Source organism: Micropterus dolomieu, linkage group LG08 (assembly GCF_021292245.1).
Source record: "Micropterus dolomieu isolate WLL.071019.BEF.003 ecotype Adirondacks linkage group LG08, ASM2129224v1, whole genome shotgun sequence".
Lineage (NCBI taxonomy): Eukaryota > Metazoa > Chordata > Actinopteri > Centrarchiformes > Centrarchidae > Micropterus > Micropterus dolomieu.
The window spans coordinates 25,101,267-25,119,590 of record NC_060157.1 but is presented as its reverse complement, the minus strand read 5'-3'; the positions used below and the strand labels follow the sequence as shown (position 1 = coordinate 25,119,590).

At 42.4% G+C, this 18,324-nt stretch overlaps 3 protein-coding genes across 5 annotated transcripts in view; 1 reads left to right on the top strand and 2 right to left on the bottom strand.

The window, feature by feature from the left end:
- The window catches only part of LOC123975000 (ninjurin-1-like), a 3,875-nt gene extending 104 nt beyond the window's left edge, over window positions 1-3,771 (top strand). The window contains exons 2-4 of the mRNA XM_046056091.1: window positions 12-220; window positions 1,365-1,500; window positions 1,585-3,771. Coding sequence (XP_045912047.1) covers window positions 12-220; window positions 1,365-1,500; window positions 1,585-1,660 — 421 coding nt within the window. The 3' untranslated portion in view covers window positions 1,661-3,771. The remainder of the gene's footprint in view (window positions 1-11; window positions 221-1,364; window positions 1,501-1,584) is intronic.
- On the bottom strand, window positions 2,269-7,054 carry emd (emerin (Emery-Dreifuss muscular dystrophy)). 2 transcript variants are annotated; one of them, XM_046057419.1, is made up of 7 exons: window positions 6,894-7,054; window positions 6,443-6,521; window positions 6,127-6,222; window positions 4,975-5,009; window positions 4,840-4,865; window positions 4,049-4,105; window positions 2,269-3,138 (listed from the first exon to the last, which is right to left on the bottom strand). In XM_046057419.1, exons 2-7 carry the CDS (start codon window positions 6,519-6,521, stop codon window positions 2,925-2,927), a joined length of 507 nt encoding a protein of 168 aa, XP_045913375.1. In that variant the 5' UTR covers window positions 6,894-7,054; the 3' UTR covers window positions 2,269-2,924. The 2 variants fall into 2 exon arrangements, with proteins under 2 accessions (XP_045913375.1, XP_045913376.1); XM_046057420.1 differs by lacking the exon at window positions 6,894-7,054 and adding an exon at window positions 6,616-6,765.
- Window positions 7,055-8,797: 1,743 nt separating this feature from the next.
- Window positions 8,798-18,324, bottom strand: part of flna (filamin A, alpha (actin binding protein 280)) — a 44,820-nt gene continuing 35,293 nt past the window's right edge. The window contains exons 31-48 of one of the 2 annotated variants that reach the window (XM_046057604.1): window positions 17,626-17,873; window positions 17,150-17,224; window positions 16,338-16,437; window positions 16,106-16,246; window positions 15,868-15,996; window positions 15,450-15,623; window positions 15,166-15,327; window positions 14,852-15,055; window positions 14,587-14,739; window positions 14,374-14,496; window positions 13,879-14,145; window positions 13,649-13,786; window positions 13,270-13,385; window positions 11,949-12,081; window positions 11,632-11,808; window positions 11,302-11,520; window positions 10,985-11,182; window positions 8,798-10,450 (exon numbers count right to left, since the gene is read on the bottom strand). In XM_046057604.1, the coding sequence (XP_045913560.1) occupies window positions 10,266-10,450; window positions 10,985-11,182; window positions 11,302-11,520; window positions 11,632-11,808; window positions 11,949-12,081; window positions 13,270-13,385; window positions 13,649-13,786; window positions 13,879-14,145; window positions 14,374-14,496; window positions 14,587-14,739; window positions 14,852-15,055; window positions 15,166-15,327; window positions 15,450-15,623; window positions 15,868-15,996; window positions 16,106-16,246; window positions 16,338-16,437; window positions 17,150-17,224; window positions 17,626-17,873 (2,942 nt within the window). In that variant the 3' untranslated portion in view covers window positions 8,798-10,265. The remainder of the gene's footprint in view (window positions 10,451-10,984; window positions 11,183-11,301; window positions 11,521-11,631; window positions 11,809-11,948; window positions 12,082-13,269; window positions 13,386-13,648; window positions 13,787-13,878; window positions 14,146-14,373; window positions 14,497-14,586; window positions 14,740-14,851; window positions 15,056-15,165; window positions 15,328-15,449; window positions 15,624-15,867; window positions 15,997-16,105; window positions 16,247-16,337; window positions 16,438-17,149; window positions 17,225-17,625; window positions 17,874-18,324) is intronic. The other variant, XM_046057605.1, reaches the window with a different exon arrangement.

The window sequence follows — 18,324 nt, the reverse complement described above, 5'->3', positions numbered from 1 at the left end:
TCTGGAAAAAGTTGTCGCCGCCTCAACGTGAATCACTATGCCACCAAGAAGACTGTGGCTCAGAGCATGCTGGACGTTGCCTTGCTCATGGCCAACTCATCCCAGCTGAAGGCCGTTATCTTTGTGGGGCCTCATTACCAGTTCTACTACCCCGTTATTGTCCTGCTGTCTATGTCCATCATGTTACAGGTCATGGTGGGCCTGCTGCTCATCTTTATTGGCAAGTGACTCAGACCTTTTGCAGCCCCGTTTTTAATGTTCCTCCTTCTGCATCTTTCTTTCACTTGTATACTTTTGATCATAGAAACTTTAAGTCTAGAAGGTGCAAACAATCAAAGAAGGCATACAAATAAGTTTGAAGAGCAATCTGGGGTTCAGTGACTTCTTGCTCAAAGACACTTTGACATGAACCAGGGTTCGAACCACCAACCTTTGATTAGTGGACGACCCACTCTATCTCCTGAGCCAGGAGACTGGAAACAAAGGGAGACAGCTAGCCTGGCTCTGTCCAAAGGTAACCAGCCTGCCAGCACCTCTAAACACTAACAAACAAATTATTTCTCCTGGAAGTTACCACACCCTATAAAACAATGACTTCTTGATTTTACACCTCTGTGCAAGTGAAAACAAAAGAGATATAACATGTTCGTGAGTTTTAGAAGCATTTGTTGGTGGATTGTGAAAGAGCCAGGGTAGCTGTTCCCCGTTTATACTAAGTTAAGCTAAAAGGCTGCTAACTCCATATTTACATCAGAGTGTGATCAGTCTTCTCATCTGACGTGAATGAGTATTTCCCAAAATGAAAAACTGTTCCTTTAACTCTTTAATACAGTTTAGTTTACCTGTATCTCACACATTGCCAATTTTGTTCGCACTACATTTAGTTGTAAGTTCAAACTCTATATACAGTATCTCACAAAAGTGATATTTACATTTTTGTAAATAGTTGATTATATCTTTTCATGTGACATCATTGAAGAAATGAAACTTTGCTATTATGTAGTGAGTGTACAGCCTGTATAACAGTGGAAATTTGCTGTCCCCTCAAAATAACCTCTAATGTCTAAACCGTTGGCAACAAAAGTGAGTACACCCCTAAGTGAAAATGACTCACTTTTGTGACAATTAATGGCTGTGTGATGTGTTATTTTGAGGGGACAGAAAATTTACACTGTTATAAAAGCTGTACACTCACTACTTTACATTGTAGCAAAGTGTCATTTCTTCATGTTGTCACATGAAAAGATGCAATTGAATATTTACAAATATGTCTCTGGTTCAAAGATCCCATTATTTGTTCCTCCCCCTCTTTATGTCTCTCTTGCTCATCAGCTTTTGATTTTGCTGCAATTCTGTGCCAGCAGTGAAGTATGATCTTAACAACATCAGGAAACAAAGCAAGTTGAACATGATGAACAACATAGTGACGGTCTTAGTCTTCTTCACTGTCATCATCAACATCTTCACTACAGCGCTTGGATTTGAGGGACTTGCTGTCAGGTAGCCTGTTACAGGACACACAAATACTGTAGGCTGTCTGACTGTTGTAAACTCCAGAGACCTTGTTCTTGTTTTTCTTGCCAGGTCCCCTGAGATGTTGATACCAGAGACTCAATTTTCCCTTCCGCCCACCGATTTTAACATGACTGACATTCACTGATTGCATTTAGACCAGTCTTTGGACAGAAAGGAGACATTATCTTATTCACCTATTCTCAAAGGCTTGACATCTCAAGGTTTGTGTTGGGATAGCAGCGCTTTTTGTACCTTCTGTATCAGCTCCCTGTTCAAATTATGACTTGCTTGGGCAAAGATTCACCAGCTGGAACCTTTCATTTCTGACTGGATCTACCATCACATCAGTGACAAGAAGCTTTTGTGGATCGAGGCTGAAACCCAGATAACCTGAGGATCACCATGTGAAACCCCATCCTCAGTGACCTCCGACCACAACTTCAACTCAGGAGCTTTTGTTTTGCCAACCTATTTAAAGCTTCTATCTTGTAAATATAAGTGTTTACTTATGGTTTTAATTGTTAGCTTGGTGAAATTAAGCTTGTTTACAGTTTCATAACTAAATGAATGAATGACTGACTAATGTAAGAAGAGAGTATGAAAGAGACAGTATTGTATGTTTGGAAACATGTTTCTTATTCTGTTCATTTTTAACTTTTTCTTTTACCTCATTAACATTTTTACATCCTTTAGGAATTCCCTCTGCTCAAATGTCACGTTTTACAGAAAGTTCAAACACTCATTTGCAATATCTTGGGAGCTGGAGACTTGATTTTATTTAAACACATACAGTATGAAAAAACAGCCTTTGAATTTAGATTGGACATGATGTGGAGGGTATCTTGGAAATATGAAAGACTCCGTCTCAGTTCACTAGTCTGTGCTACATGAAATTATGTATGTCTCACATATAAGAAAAAATCACATACAGTATGTTAAAGAACATAAAGGAAATCAAATAAACAAAACTCTGCATAGCTAAAAAACATAGTGCAACATTTATGCTAGAAAGCAAAGACATTAAAAAGGAGAGGGTGAGCATTATTCTTTGTTGTCGACAAGTCCCATGAAAAGACCAAAACCAAGGCCAGACTGAGCATGTGTTCATGTCTGTGTCTCAATACTCTCTGTCTGAAGCCCACTGGTCCCTACTGAAGGCAGAAATCTTTAATGGCTCAAATATATATAGTTTTTACTCAAACAGGAGGAAATAGTGCATTTTTGTTGGGGACTATTTTTGTTGGCGGATGAATCCACATTTGGAGCTTTTTGTCTTGTTTTTGGTCATTTGATGGGATTTGGTGACGCTAAGAAATATAAAGTATTGCCAGCCTTTCCGCCTGTATAGAATGTGATCAAACTGTGACCGCTAATGTCATTAAACGCCTTTAACACCACAACCAATCAGATCATTCAATCCCAGAAGGATTTTCTGCATTTTCTCCAGTTTCTTCTTGGTTTATCACTTGGCAGTAGGCGTAGTAGTAGAAGACAGCTGCTAACACAGCTAAAAGCAGCAGCAGCCAAATCACTCTCCACACACGGCCTCCAGACTTTCTGACTGGCTCCTTGGATTGTACTGTGCTGTGATTGGCTGTGTTGTTAGTGCTCTGGATAGGAGGCCTGAAGCAGAGCAGGTGAGAGGTGATTTAGACCAGGGGCCCCATGTATAAAAGACTGCGCAGCTTTCATACTGAAAGATGGAGTACTCACAGAATTTGAAAAGTAGTGCGCACAGAAATGCAATAAAGGAAACAGGTCTGACATAAAGTGGATGTCAAAAAAACGGGAAAATTGTTTTTCTAATACAGAAATCGATGTGCTTGTGAGGTGGAAGTTAGAAAGCAGCCTACATATTGTTTGATGCAGCTTGTTCACAAACTAAATAGTGAGAGAGAGTTTTATAGAATTATATCATTCTAAACAAAGACTGTAGGTAGACACTATATAGGCTATTGTTGATCCCATCAGACACCTGTCGGCTCCTTCTGCTAACAGCCGACTGCCAGAAACAGTGGGTATAGCCTACTTCCCCTCGAGTTGATGCTGATGACATATTTAGCGGACACTGATTTCAGATTTGTCACTTATTTGGCTTATTCTATTTATTTTACAATTGAAAGGTGCGGTATGGAATTGTTATGGCTCACTAGCACGAGCACAAATAACACTGCTGGTTTGAATGTTTATATGATAAAGTGATAATGTGTGATATGAAGTGAAATTAAATATGTCAGCGCCATCATGATCTATTCCTCTCGCATTCAATTTTATTACAACACTACATACATGATCAAACTTTTACTGTGTATTCACGGACATAATTAGGTTTTTGATTGACTACTGCACAGTAACTGGAGTGGAAATGCTATTTTGAAACATTTGGTGAGTTTTGGCACTTTCTTTATACATCCCACGTGTGCGTGAAAACCAGCGTACGTAACCTTTTTGTGCGTAGGCCGCGTTTATACATGAGGCCCCAGGTGATGAACTCATTTGCTCAAACACTGCTAATTTATTCTGCAAGACTTACTCCACAACTCGTTCTGATTCGTCTTCATTTGTCCCAGCGTTGCCTCTTTGCTTCACCCTGGATGGAGGAACACTTTACACTTCAATTTCAATCTAACAATGTCTATAAAGATATTTACACAAATTACCTGGCACTTTTTCGTCCACTACATTTATCTGACACTTATGCATAGTTATTAGTCATCTTGCAGGAAGTGAACATTTGCAAGTGCATCTTTTAATGCACGTCTCTCTCCCTGCTATAGTCTCTCTCCCTCAGAGTGGGTCTGATAAAACAGTGCTGCACATTTAACACTGGTTGCTCCCAGACATTAAATTTCAACACAGGTTTCTCTGGTCAATCTACTGTGATAAATCAGGTGCAGCAGGTATTTGGATTTCCATTTCCTCCCATATTTTGCACCTCTTAACACAAACGCTTTAAAAATACATATTGCATGAGACCAAACTTTAAATGTTAAGCTGTAGTGCTTTCCTTCCATTTCATTGGTGTAGAACTTGTGTGTGGTTCTGTCGTAAATAAGGACAAATGCAATTTCACAGTTTAACGCCTAGAAAAAGGGGCTACAAATGCTTAGTAAATATCCCCCCTTATTCTTGATGTATAGCAACCTGCCTGGCCTTATTCCTCTTATCTCAAAATACAGACACCCATTCTTAAAAATATGTTGATATAAATTAAGAACAGGCGGAAATATTCCTCTACTCTTTCTGACTGTACTTTTGCACTTTTACTTAAGTAAGCTGATGACACTGTGTGTGTGTGTGTGTGTGTGTTAAAACTGTACTCACATGCCCCAATGAACCTCACGTCTAACCTGTCAAAAATGAAAGCAGGGTGGTATGTGGCATAATTCCATAACAGTTCCAGAGTAGAGCAGAGGAATTTGGCTCAAACACAGGGACAAGCTGACTTTCAGGACTCACCGGACTCTGGTATGTGATGTAGGTAATTTCTTCCACTGTAAGACGAAAAACAACACATTACCTCACTTTGGACCTCATTCACACAAACACGTTGATTATACTGTGTATTCGTTTTTAAGAATGTGATAAGGTGATGATCATAGAAATCATTTTCTATGTTAACAGAGAATGAACTGCAGATGGCTGGCAATAAAAAATATGTCCGACACAGTAAGGAAGATGAGTATATTCAGGAATCATATCAAAGACACCATTATTTTGTGCAGATTACTGGATATCTTCATTTACTCACAGACAGGGGTGTATGCACTCTTTGCAAGAAGCAGCAAGTTAATCATACCTTCATTATTATTGGGCGCAAAATCACCTGGTTCAAACCCTAGGAAATATGTGATCCTAATCTTTTGCTGAATGTCTTTGCCTCTGTGTAACGAAGCCACTGCCAACAACCTGTGTCTTTTTCTTTCCTTTCATTATCACTTTTTTTGATTGTTTTGGCATGTGTGAAGGAGTTGTTTGTGTATTTGTTGTTTGCAAACTCGCTTGCCTCATATAAGTGTTTTGAATTGAACTGAGCTATTTTTATAAATCGATTTATTCTTCAAGTACATTTTTCAAGCAATAAAGCCAAACACTCCGTTGAGAGGATTTCATCCTACTATAGTGTTAATCTTATGTAAAAGGTACAAGGTAGATTTATGAGTTTACAACACAGGGTTGTGAGATTCAGTTGTCGTTCCCTTTATGCTACTCACAAAAACCATGTTACATTGTGGAGTGCTGTGGATGAATTGAGTAGGGAAGCTGATCTGATGTGATAGTAAAATATTATCTTTTGGTTTTTGGTTTGTTGGCTGGACAAAACAAGCTATTTCAAGACATTTATCTTCAAGACTTTTATCTGTGAAATTATCAAGACATGAATCGATAATGAAAATACTAATTAGCTTCAGCCCTACAAAAGATGTAAAGCAAAAGCTGATCAGCGATACATTCAAGTAAAGGCATGGGTATCCCTTGCATTCAAACTCCAGTAATAATGTCAAATTTGATATCTTTGCCAACTGTGTAGGGACATTTATAGACCCAAACATAAACAATCAGCTGAGTGGCGCACAGCCTCTGCCACCTGCTGTCTGGGGAGCATCCTACCTTCCTCTCTGTAGTAGGTCTTATCAGGCGAGGGCTTCACTACAGCCTTCTCCATGGCCGTTTCAAGCTTCTTCTCATACAGCCTTCGAGTAGACTCTGCATTCACACAAGCACAATAACAGACCTCATTTCACACAGCATGGGCTAAATGGTACATTCATATTTATATTATTTTACTTTCTATTATAATTATTTTATATTTAGGATTACATTTCTCAATTTTAAACCCACAACTTTTCAGACATGATGGAGTGGTTGAAGTTATGAGTCCGGTAATGACGTCATTAATGAAATATCATGTGTGCATTTGTCTTACCGACTATGGGTCCGTGTTTGATGCCATACTCAGTGAGCAACTTCCCGAGCTCCGCATTACTTTTCTCACTCAAAGACATCTGCAGATAGATAGATAGATAGATAGTTAGAAAAGGGAAGGATCGAAAGTATCAGCATGGAGAGAGAGAAAAATGAAGGATATATGCTGCCCACCAGCTACGGGCCAGCAGGAAACTTCGGTGTCCGGTAGACAGTAAAGGCAACGTTTGAATGTCAATGCAAATAATTAAACCTCATTTTGTTTCACGTTACAACACTTGAATTATGCATCATGGTTAAAACCTCGCAGGACAGAGCAGAGCAACAAAGTAAAACAGACTTCGCGGCTTTTTTTAATCTCGCGCGAGCAATGAAGTAAACGCCAGCGATTAAAAAAAAGGAAATGGTGGATTTGGTGGCTTTAAAAGTTCAAACGAAATTATGTCACTTACCTTTGAAAAAGACAAACGACTTAGCGGTTGAGAATGAAAATGAAAAAGCGGCTAAAGGCAGGAGGAGATCCAGACTGTAGCAGAAAAGTGGGTGTAGCCTCTGGCATATTTGGACGGCGGGACTTGGCACACTTACAAGAAATTTACTACAAGCCTACGCAATTTGGTACAATAGCTATGTGCGATAAATTGGTATTCCAATATCTACATAATAGTATTATATAAGAGTTTCATGTAGTAGGCTGCCGTCAAGAAAAAACAAACAGATGTAGGACTAAATAATAAAGTGAACGATGGCTGAATTCCATTTAGCTGCTTCAGTTTCAGGGCCGCTGTCATGATGGGACACGTTATTAGTATAAGCGACACTAGGGAGGTGATGGTACAGTGGATAAGACACATGCCTTTGGTGTGAGAGACCCACTGTGTAGCTGAGCAAGACACTTAACCCCTAGTTGCTTCAGAGGCGTGTGACCTCTGACATACTTAGCAATTGTAAGGCGCTTTAGATGAAAGTGTCATCACTTTTTGAAAGCATTTGTTAAAAATGTCCTGAAAAATAGCTTGCACCAAGAAATGTTAACGAACAAATTTAAAAGCTTTGAGAAAGGTTTATTTGCACAATAAGAATACATGCAATGCAATGCATTGTCCAATAAATGTAAGTTGAACTAAAAAACAAGCTACTTATATAAATCACACCCCTAATCTGAACACCTATGCCCCCACCACCTTTCAACACAAAGTGATGCCCTTGGTTATTAGTGCTGCTTCTACTGTGACAAGGACAGCAACTCATCTGATAGTTAAGACAGATGTTATGTTAAATGGTATAAATATGTTATTTTAAAAAGTGCTAAAAGAAATGCATCAGACTTGTGTTTCACAGCCCTGCTAATCCTCAGTGTAGGCTCCACCCTACAATGAAAATGACTTTATGAACATATTTTCACATTATGGATTTAATTTATCCAACAAACGCATTTCTAAAGAAATAGACATTATTTTGCTGTTTACGGTCATAGAAATAATTACATTTTTATTTCCCTTTATGAAACCTATTTATGTAAAACTTTTTTTTTTAAATAAAAAGCACCAGTTCAAAAATGAGTTTGAGAACTTACTTTGAAGCACTGTCTGCATGAACAAAAAAGCCATCATCTACATCTACAATGCCATTCAAGTCTGTTTTTGACTTTTATATCAATATTCTCCTGTTGTTTTCCCTGTGCTATCATTGCTTGTTTTGCATGAATATGAGTATGTACAAACTACATAAAGTTGTAAAAGTAACACTAGTCTGCTTTTATAACTATACAATGAACGGTAAAGATCTGGGCCCTCTTACTTGAAATCTGAAATTAATATTCCTCTTCTTAAAATGTACTTGTTTCTACAAATGGCTTCTTCCTAATGGTTAAGCACTTTGACTTAGGACAAGGCTCGCTACGTCACGTTGGTCTCAATTATATAATCTAACCAGATGGCTTCATAGTAAGAGGTAGGCCTGTTTTTGAGAGCTCTGCATAAGCAATGTTTTGAAGTTATTACGCAAGACTTTCAGTAAGATTCCCTCTCTTGCAGCGGCCTCTGGAGGTAGAAAGTGAATCAGACCTAATAAGGAGTTGGTTTTCTAGGAAGGGCGTTGGCTGCAGACTCCAGTAATGTACACATTTTCCACTCAGTGGAAACTTTTGCAGATCTAAAGGTATCATTAATTCCACCCATACAGAGCGACGCAGGCACACTTAGTCTCTGTTAAGACTATCAATGGATTTTGATTCAATTTAGGTTTCATCCTTTTTGTATTTGTCACCATTTAGTATCTTAATTCATCCGTTCATTCAATGAGAAGCAGACAAGTTAAAAAGACACTCAAAAAAAAAAAAAAGATTGACAGGAAAAATACTTAGACAACTTTATTGTGTATCAAAATACTGTCTTACAAACACTTTTAAAGCCTTTTTTATTTAGGACAAGAATCATTTTTTTTTGTTCTGAAAGATAGATTACGCACAAAGCGAGCTGGAAGGATAAAGGGAGGGGGTGGGTGAGATACAAACACTGATCAGAAAACAAAGCAACATCTGTTCTCTTTTGTTTTTGGTCATCGTGTTTTCAGGACGTGACAAACCACAACATCATTATCATCATCATCAGCTCTTCCATCCAGCACAACTGTAGAAACTTCCCTTTTAAAACCTTTTAATTTATATGAAAAAGTTCCATACTCAAAAAGGTGAACCACCACGAACGCCACCACATGTCATGTCGATGTTAATCTGAATCAGAGGCTTTTCTGTATCCTTAGAGTTTCACAACCTAATGAACATGCAGAGCACATGTTGGTATCACACATTAAAACACACAAAACGCGTTGTTTTCCCAGTAGCGGTGTCTAGAGAGCACGTGCGAGACAAACCAGGAGTAAGTTACTGTGAAATGTGTCCTTCTCCTCCCTGTTCACATATGTCGTCCTATCTTTTAATCTTTTGTTATTTCCCTACTCTAATCCATATAATGGCTTTAAGAACAGCAGTGCCTAAAACTGGATCACACTAGCAGCAGGTTAAACGACTGGGTTAGTTAAAGAGCATCACGAACACCACATGCTGGGGCAAGCTGGGCCGGTGCTGAGCATTTGTTGTTGTAAGTAACAGACGAGCCGTTCATCTGACTTTTATATGGACAATTAAAGGTCTTTTACACATTCTTACATATTAAACCCAAAGGTCAAGAAGGCTTATGACCTCTGACACATCCTGTGATTGCTCATATAAAAGCTCATATAAAACTGAATCCATTATGTAAGAGCAGCTCCTCCAGTGTAAACAGCAACCTTGCATCCGATGCTGGGCTCAGCGGCGCCAAACTCTACTGCTGCTACACTACGCCATGCTAGCCTATCACTCTACACCAGTTCAGACAAATCTACTAATGTCCACTTGTGTCCTGAAATGTAAAAAGCCTAAGGCACAACAGACTGCTGGCTTACAGTAATAAAAAAGGTGCATCTTTCTCCTCCCTAGATTTACTGAATGATGCGATTATAGCGGAAGAATGAAACAAGAAATGGAGCGATAGAACCGTAAAGAGAGGAATTTTCTGTCTATGCATTGATCTTTGAGAGATTCTGGACTGGGTTACAGTGAAGATGTTGGTATGAAAATATTCACTTGTGGAAAAACAGAGAATGCGGCTGAGGGTAAACACTGTTTTCTAGTTGGTTAAATAGTTATACAATAAGATGCAAATAAAGCCAGAAATCTTAACTTGTAACATGGGAGGGACTTTGAGCTGTAAACAATGATCGGTTAGAATTTCCGTTGTTTCAAAACAGTGGTTTAAGTTTCTGATTGTGGAGCTGGGCTTTTAGACAGTGATGTGGTAAGGGCTGCCGGGGATGTGTTCGTCGCCCCACTTGACCACCAGGATGTACTCTCCCTTCTCTTTGAGCTGGTAGCTGACGTTGTACATGCGGTTGCCCAAATGTTTCACTAGGATCTCCTCACAGGGGACCTTGGGACCATCCACGCCAACCAGGAGCATGTTACGACCTGCGGACAGAGACAGATGAGTGTGAAGTCTGGGAGGATTTACTACTTTGTGCTTACATGGAATTATATTGTGACGTGACATTGTGATTACAGAATAATTTTTTTTTGCAAGCCCATGAATTATGTTTTGTAGAGAAATTATCATGCAAAGACAAATAAAGGAAAGCACACAAAATTGTATGCACGTTTGCTATTGCTGATAATCTATTGGTGGTTTAAAGTTCAGAAAAATTGGCACAGATTGAATTTATTGTGCTGCGAAATTGTGTTGTTTGAAACGCTGGTTTGTTCAGGGAGCATGCGGGCAAACTTCAGAGCACACATGGCATTGGAAAGTAAAACAGAGTGAGAGTGACTATTAATAACTTCTCTAGAAGTCAAGTATGTTAAAAAATATTATATATATAATTTTTCTGTGCTCTAAATGTCCCATTGTGTGATCAGGATTGCGACACAAAAATTATTCCACACATTTAAAGACACTTTTCTTGAAAAAAAAAACAACAAATATATTAATATCTGAATCACACATACCTGCTTTGCTACAGTCAACAGTGAAGCTGTTTTTCTGACCGATGAAGCCCTTGGTCAGGCCCAGGCCCTTGGCCACGACCTTGCTGGCGTCTGACTGGGTGGGAACAGCCTGCTGAGAACAGCTGATGGCGCGGGTCACAGGGTCAACCATAACAGAGGAGGTTTCGTGCATACTGTGGCTGGACACGAGTTTGGAACCTGGAAAATGGGGAAGAGAGTGTGAATTAATCTTGGCGGTATTTACATTCAGTTTTTAATCGTTCTTTTGCATTTTCAGTAAAATCATGCATTGCATGAAAAACAAAGACCTTCCTCACCAGTGATTTTGGCCTTGAAGGGGCTTCCGACGATGTGATAAGGGCCGCCGTATTTGATGGAGATGAGATAGTTGCCAGGAGCCATTGGGGTGTACGTGACCCTATAGCCCTCGGGGCACTCCACACAGTCCATCTTCACCTTGGAGGGCCCGTCGATGGTCACAGCCAAAGCGCCGGGGCCTGCTTTGCTTGTGTTCACAACAAATTCACATGCAGTTCCTGGAGGTAAACAAGACAGATGTTTAGTAGGACAGGGAAAGACTGTTGAGCTGAAACTAAGTTCCACTCCTCTTAAATTTTGTTCTGTTGCGTAGAGGGGCAGTGTGTTACCTGTGCTGCCTCCCTCAAGTCCTGCTCCGTAGGCGGACACCATCCCAGGGTCTCCAGCCTGGCCCGTCTCTCCAACTCGGATCTTAAACGGACTACCAGGGATGTGACTTCCGTTAAACTTCACATCAATTAGATAGAGACCGTTCTCTCTGGGGATGAACCGGACTGCGTACTTGTCTATACAAACAAAGGGGAGGGGAAAAGTAAGGCTCCTGGAAAAGTGTTCCCGCGATACTCAAAATTTGATTCTCCAAAATGTGTGAGTGTGAGCAGCCTGAAGGTGTTCAGATGAGTTTGGATGCCATCCCTGTGGTTACCTTGGTCAATCTCAGTGACGCAACATTCCTCTAGGGCTCCAGATGGGCTGTGGACCTTTGCATCGATCACACCCTTCGCCCCGTTCAGGCTGACGGCAAATGACGCCGGCTGGTTCACCTTCAGACCCGACTCCTGCTCGACAACACATACTCACACACTCAACGCTGGATCACCATTATTTAACACCAACCAAATAACTATCCCACTTTCCCCCTGCTCACTAGGACAAGCAGCAAACTGTTACTTAAGACTGTCTCTTTCATAGCATCATGATCACCACAGTGTCATATTCAGATAACTTAGGCTAACATTTGCCTTACCTGGAGGTCGCTAACAAGGCTAAAGAGGAGGGCTGTACAGTGAAAAGGCAGAGAAGGCAGGTATTTGTGTAAAGAGAAGAGTGTTTTGTAAGAACGACCCAGTGCGCAAATTTGACAGTTTATCTATAACTATGATGTATGTGTGTGAGCACATTTGTGCTTGTTGTGAGGGTGGGTCTGCATGCAGGTGAAGATACATATTTATGTATGAAAGTCAGTGTTTTACCAAAGCCCAATTCCACCAGAAAAAGAAAAAAAATAGTTGGAAAGTTCCGCGGGGTAAAAATAAAAATACTTATCACAAGTCAACCTAATGAGAAAGTCACATTTTAGATTATCTCATAATGTTGAGGGGGTTTTTTTATCCTGCAGAACGTTTCATTAATCTTTGTCCTTATCTGTCAGAAATGGGCTTCCACAGTATTGTGTGCATGTACTTGTGAAAGTGTGACCAGAGAGGAAACAGCCCATGTTAGACCTCTTTAACCCTTTAGCACCCCGTATCACTTTCAGAGGTGGGAGGCTGTTGGGAGCCTTTAGAATGAGGCACGAGAAACACACACAATCCTCTAGTATCCCAGAGGCCCTTGCACGGCCCAACAATACAGCAGCAGCTGTTCCTACCCTGTACCTCTGAACTCTCCTCTTATGGATCTCTAACCATCTTGGCCAACTAAAACATTCACTACTCTGCCATATATTTAACTATAAACCAACTATTACACTTTGTTCCATCATACATTGTTAAATATGTCATCTGCTTCAGTTATGGAACCCACACTATCAAAGTCCTCATGACCAGTAAATATTTGTCTATAGTGTGAAACCACAAAAGCTAAATTGTCTCTGGTATTGCAACAATTGCATTTTACAGTGGTCATAATATTCTTCAATCTGAATAAGCACAAAAAGTAAAATTACGAGCTGCTGCTGCATTGTAGGCAGTGTCCTGTGGCCTCGTGTGTGCGCACACGGATGTGTGTGTGTCTCAGAGCCTCACCTGAAGACTGGCAACAGTGAGGCGACGTGAGTCGTCTGACGGTGAGGCCACAGGCACGATGAAGGGGCTGTCAGGGATGTGCTCGTCATTGAAACGAATCGACACCTCGTAGTCTCCTACAGGAGAACGGATTTCAAGTCAGAAAGTCACTACAACATAAAACACAACAGTGACAGGCGTCCACAACATGTGCATATTGATTTAATTTCTCCATAAAAAGACAACATTTATGCCAAAAAGGGACAAGAGTATAACTATATAGAGTGGAACAAAACAAAAAACAGCACTTGAGAAAATCACATTATACACTGGATGTATAACTTTTATCTGCAGCTTAATTCTCATCCATTCATAAATCTTTCCCTCTCTCTTCTCTCACCAGGTTCTTGCACGATGTAGGACACTCCACTGGAGCCGTCCTTGCGGTCCTCAAAGGTGATTTCAGCTTTGCTCGGCCCCTCCACAGCGATGCTGAGACCTCCGGCTCCAGCCTCCCTCGTCCAGATACTGAACTCGGCTACACAGAACAAACAGAGTCAGGTACGCTGTGTACAATTACATATCGAAGCACGCACACACAAACACTAATAATCCAGCCACCACACCCACCTGGTACTCCAGCCTCGGCTCTCTCCAGGCCCGGCCCTCCAGCACGAACCTTATGAGACCCGCCTTCTCCCAGCGGGCCGACGGTAAACTGGAACGGGCTGCCAGGCACGTGCACGCCGTTGTATTTCACACACACTGTGTGCACACCCGTCTCAGTGGGGACAAAACGAATGCAGTAGGTGTTGTTCTCTCCCTCCATAATGTCAGCCTTGTGAACCTGGCCAGACGGGCTGGTCACCTGAGCTGTCATGTCAGCTATGCTGATCTCTGAAGAGATAGGCAGACAGATGTTTGAATCATTGCAATTAAATGTGTATCTGTAATTAAATGTAGTTAAAATGTAGTATCACAGTAAAACAAGTGGAAAAGAGAAAGTCAGTCATGTCTGTTACTTTTCATTTTGAGAGACGCAGAATGTGTCATTTCTTTTTCCAAAAGTTAAATGGTCTCGCTTTAAAGGAGAGATGCATCATCATTATTTCCTGTTTTAGTCACCTGGGATCTTGAGGCTGAGGTCGCACTGGCTGCCGACGTTGGCAACTGATGCTGCTCTCCTCTTCCTTGTGATGCTCTCCTTCATCCTGCCCTCCCCTGTTACCTTCACTGTGAACGCACTCCCTGTGCACAAACGCAATGATTGACTCAGATTAGCAATTCAGAACAACTCGGCTCTACTCTGTCACTCCTGGCTGTTCTAAAGATAAGCACCTGGCACATGCTGGTCAGCAAACTTGATGTTGATGATGTAATTCCCTGGTTCAGTGGGGCAGTAGGTGACCTTGCAGGTGCCGTCCTCCTGGTCCTCAGTGTTGATGTCCACTTTACTGGGCCCCTCAATGGACAGGCTCAGGCCGCCATAGCCTGTATGGAAGAAACACAAGGGAGTGGTAATAAATGAAAAAACTGGATGACTGAAAATGAAATGTAAAAAACAGCTAACACTTGTAGAAATCGCTTCATATGAAGCGCGTACCTGCATCACGAGTGTCGATGATGAATTCTGCAGGCTCAAAGGTCCTGGCCTCGCTCAGGCCCTGGCCACTCACACGCACGCGGCTGGCATCACCGATCTCTGATTGGCTGATCATAACAGCAATGGGGCTGCTAGGAATGTGGCGACCGTTCTTCTTGATGTTCACCAGATGCTCTCCGATCTCCTTGGGAACAAACGAGATACCTGTGACAGACACGTGCGTGAAAAGAGGAGGGGAGGGTTAAAAACATGACAACAGCTAAGAATCATCCTTTCAGTCGACGTCTCCTCGCTTATGTCAGACACACACTCACCAACATGTCCATTGCGCAGCATCTTCAGCAGGCAGGGCTCCTCGCGGCCCGAGGGCGTGGTGAGGGAGGCGGTCAGCTGGCTGAGATCAAGCTCTCCGATGTCCAGTGGGATATCAGCGGCTGAGCCCACCTTTAGTTGGGACATCCTCATGGAGTCATCACCTGAAGACCCAACAGTGACAGGCCAGTTAGGGTGCACGCTGATGACATAAACACACTCAAGAGGAGAAAAGACAGGGCAGTGGTTCCCGATCTTTGTCCGTCACGCTGCTAGATTATATTACCAGTAATCCTAGCGGAGAAGGGGCTGCCGGGGATGTGCTTGTCATTGTATTTGACCAGGATGCTGTAGTCTCCCGGCAGGACGGGCAGGTAGGACACGGTGCAGGTCCCATCCTGGTTGTCCAGACAGCTGATGTCTGCCTTGGATGGACCCTCGATGGCCAGAGACAGACCACCTACAAGGACAGGATATGAAGAGATGGCGTTTTGTGTGATTAGGTTTGTCCCTTTGTTAATAATTTTGGCCCTCTCTCCTGCTTTATCGTTCTCTTCGGTTTGAGCAAACTGGTGAATAAAATGTATTTGTACAGTCATGACTAATAAGAGTTAGACGTAATACATATGTGCATCTCCACGGATTCAACTAATTTCTACACAAGCTGCTGCAGACAGTCAGTCTGCCACGTGGCTGCTACGTACCCTCTCCAGCATCTTTAGTGTTCACAGTGAAGACAGCAGGCTTGTTGACAGTCCCATGAATGAGGCCAGGGCCGTAGGCACTGACATTACCACTGTTCATGTAGTCCACATAGAACTGTAAGGGACTTCCTGTGATTATAACAGAGAAGGAGAAGAAGAGAGAGAGAATGAGTGAACAAAGAACAAAACATCTCAAGCACCTTAGAGGTTACAAAAACACTTCGGAGGTAAGTTGTACCAGGGATGTGAATGCCATCGTATTTGATGTCCATCTCGTGCAGGCCGGCCTCAGTGGGAGCGTACTTGACAGTAACAGTGCCGTCCTTGTTGTCTGTGATGTCCGGCTTGGCCACCTTGCCTGATGGCATTCGGACCTCACCTTCAGCAGAGGATGGAAACATACGTTGAGGTACACGCAACACAGAAATCCTCACTAAAGTTGATTTGGGGCGCAGACTTGTTTATGTTACCTGTGATCTCTCCTTTCTGAATGGTGAACGGGATGACCAGGTCAAACGGTCTCAGCCCTGCCACATCCAGACCATTCATTCCCATTGGTCTGTCTGTTGCCTGGGAGACAGAGAGCAGAGGTCAGTGGCGATACGTGTGGTTACAGCACACGTCACAGACTGCAGTCGACACAGGGCAGAGGGGTAAAAGCTTCCAAACACCAGCAAACAAAATGGGATGAGACAATCATGAGATGAAATGATTGACAATGGAGATGACAATGGTGATCATGGTCAGGATGATGACACCGACACAAACTGCGAGAGAGAATGAGGTGAGCACAAAAACACCGGTAGGTCGAGGGAGAATGAATAAGCACAGTTCGCCATTTTGTAAAATGTGGCACAGCTGACACATTGCTGATTCTCAAAATGGCTGCTTTTGTCTCTAAAGCGAGGTGACATGAAGCACTGCTGAACAGATGGGCTGCACAAGGATGTATGGAAAATACAAAAAGTATTTAATTCCCAAATTGCAAAGGAAAAAGTTCCTATGTTGAAGAATATTCCTTTTTGATATTGTGCAGCTCTGTTGCACTGCCCCATGTGTTTAAGGTTTCCTGTTTATGAGGTGGAGGGAGTGAAACGAGAGAAAAGGCCCCCTCAGAGATGAAACACCTGCGATAAGAGACAGCACACACTGATAAAGGCTGATGAAAGGAGGTCACGTATGGTGATGTACACGAGATGAAAGGAGGAGAGAAAGGGAGGAAAGAGGAAGTTAACAAAAACTGAGAGGGATGAGAGCGGCTGGAGGCAGAGGCTTTAGGTACCCAGGGCTGTTGAGCGTAGTACTGGGGGATTTGGCTCTGCTGCATGAGCTGGTCTGATGGAGCTCCTTCCAGCGCCTGAGGGGTTGGGAGGTGGTGAGGGGGTAGGTAGGGGTGGTGTCGGGGATGGAGAGGGTAAAAAAGATGGAAGGGATTGGAGGGGAATAAAACAGTAGTCAGGGTGATTTAGAAAATGTCTGGTGCCAACCAGGACCCAATCACGAAGCTTCTGTAGGGAGAAACAGCGTCACGGATCTTTGGTCCATGCATCATCTCTCACTCAAACCTTGCTCTGTTTGTTATCCTAGTATCTTCAAGCTGTCAAAAATCCTGGAATTGCTGGTCAGTCCCCATTAGAAGTAAACATCAGTCTGGTTTTAAAGCAACATCTCAGCTGTTACTCTGGTCTTGAATGGTGTTATTACGCTGCAGTAACTACCCACCCTGGTTAAATGAAGGTTAAAATGCCCATCACTCACCGTGACTTGGAAGGGACTGTTAGGGATGTGCTCCCCTCCAAAGCGGACGCAGATGACATACTCGCCAGGCTGCGGCGCCGTGTAGAAGATGTCGAAAGTGCCGTCCTCATTTTCGACAACGTCAACGTCGAGCTCCGCCCCCTCGGGTGTGCACACACTGCATGTCACCTTTCCTTTCCCAGCAGCCTTGGCGTCCACGGTGATGACTGTCTGTTCGCCAATCTGGATGGTTGGGCCGACACCAGCGCCTTGAATATTGAGAAGAAAAGAGTCAGTGGTGAGACGCCATTTATGATAACTAACAGACTCACACTTTCTTTCACACACACATTCAGCATGCACAGTCCACAACCATGAGACCAGGTTAAAGTTGGATGAGATGTAGTCACGTTACTTCCATCTATTGTACGTTGTTACCATCGACTCATATATTGTTATCATACAGTTACCATGTAGACCCACATGGAGCTAGATTAGCCATTCCACCATGCCATCCTACTTACTCTGTTAGTCCATTAGTCTGTCCAATTAAAAAATGTGAGTGGGAAACAGACAAACAGAAGATAAGATGGGAGGGGAAACAGGTATGGGAGAGAGAATGGGGGGAGGGGGGGGGGAGCGAGAGAGAGCGAGAGAGAGAGAGAGAAAATGGGATATCCGGATGAAAGCTGGTGCCACTATCCTCCATGCTGACAGAAA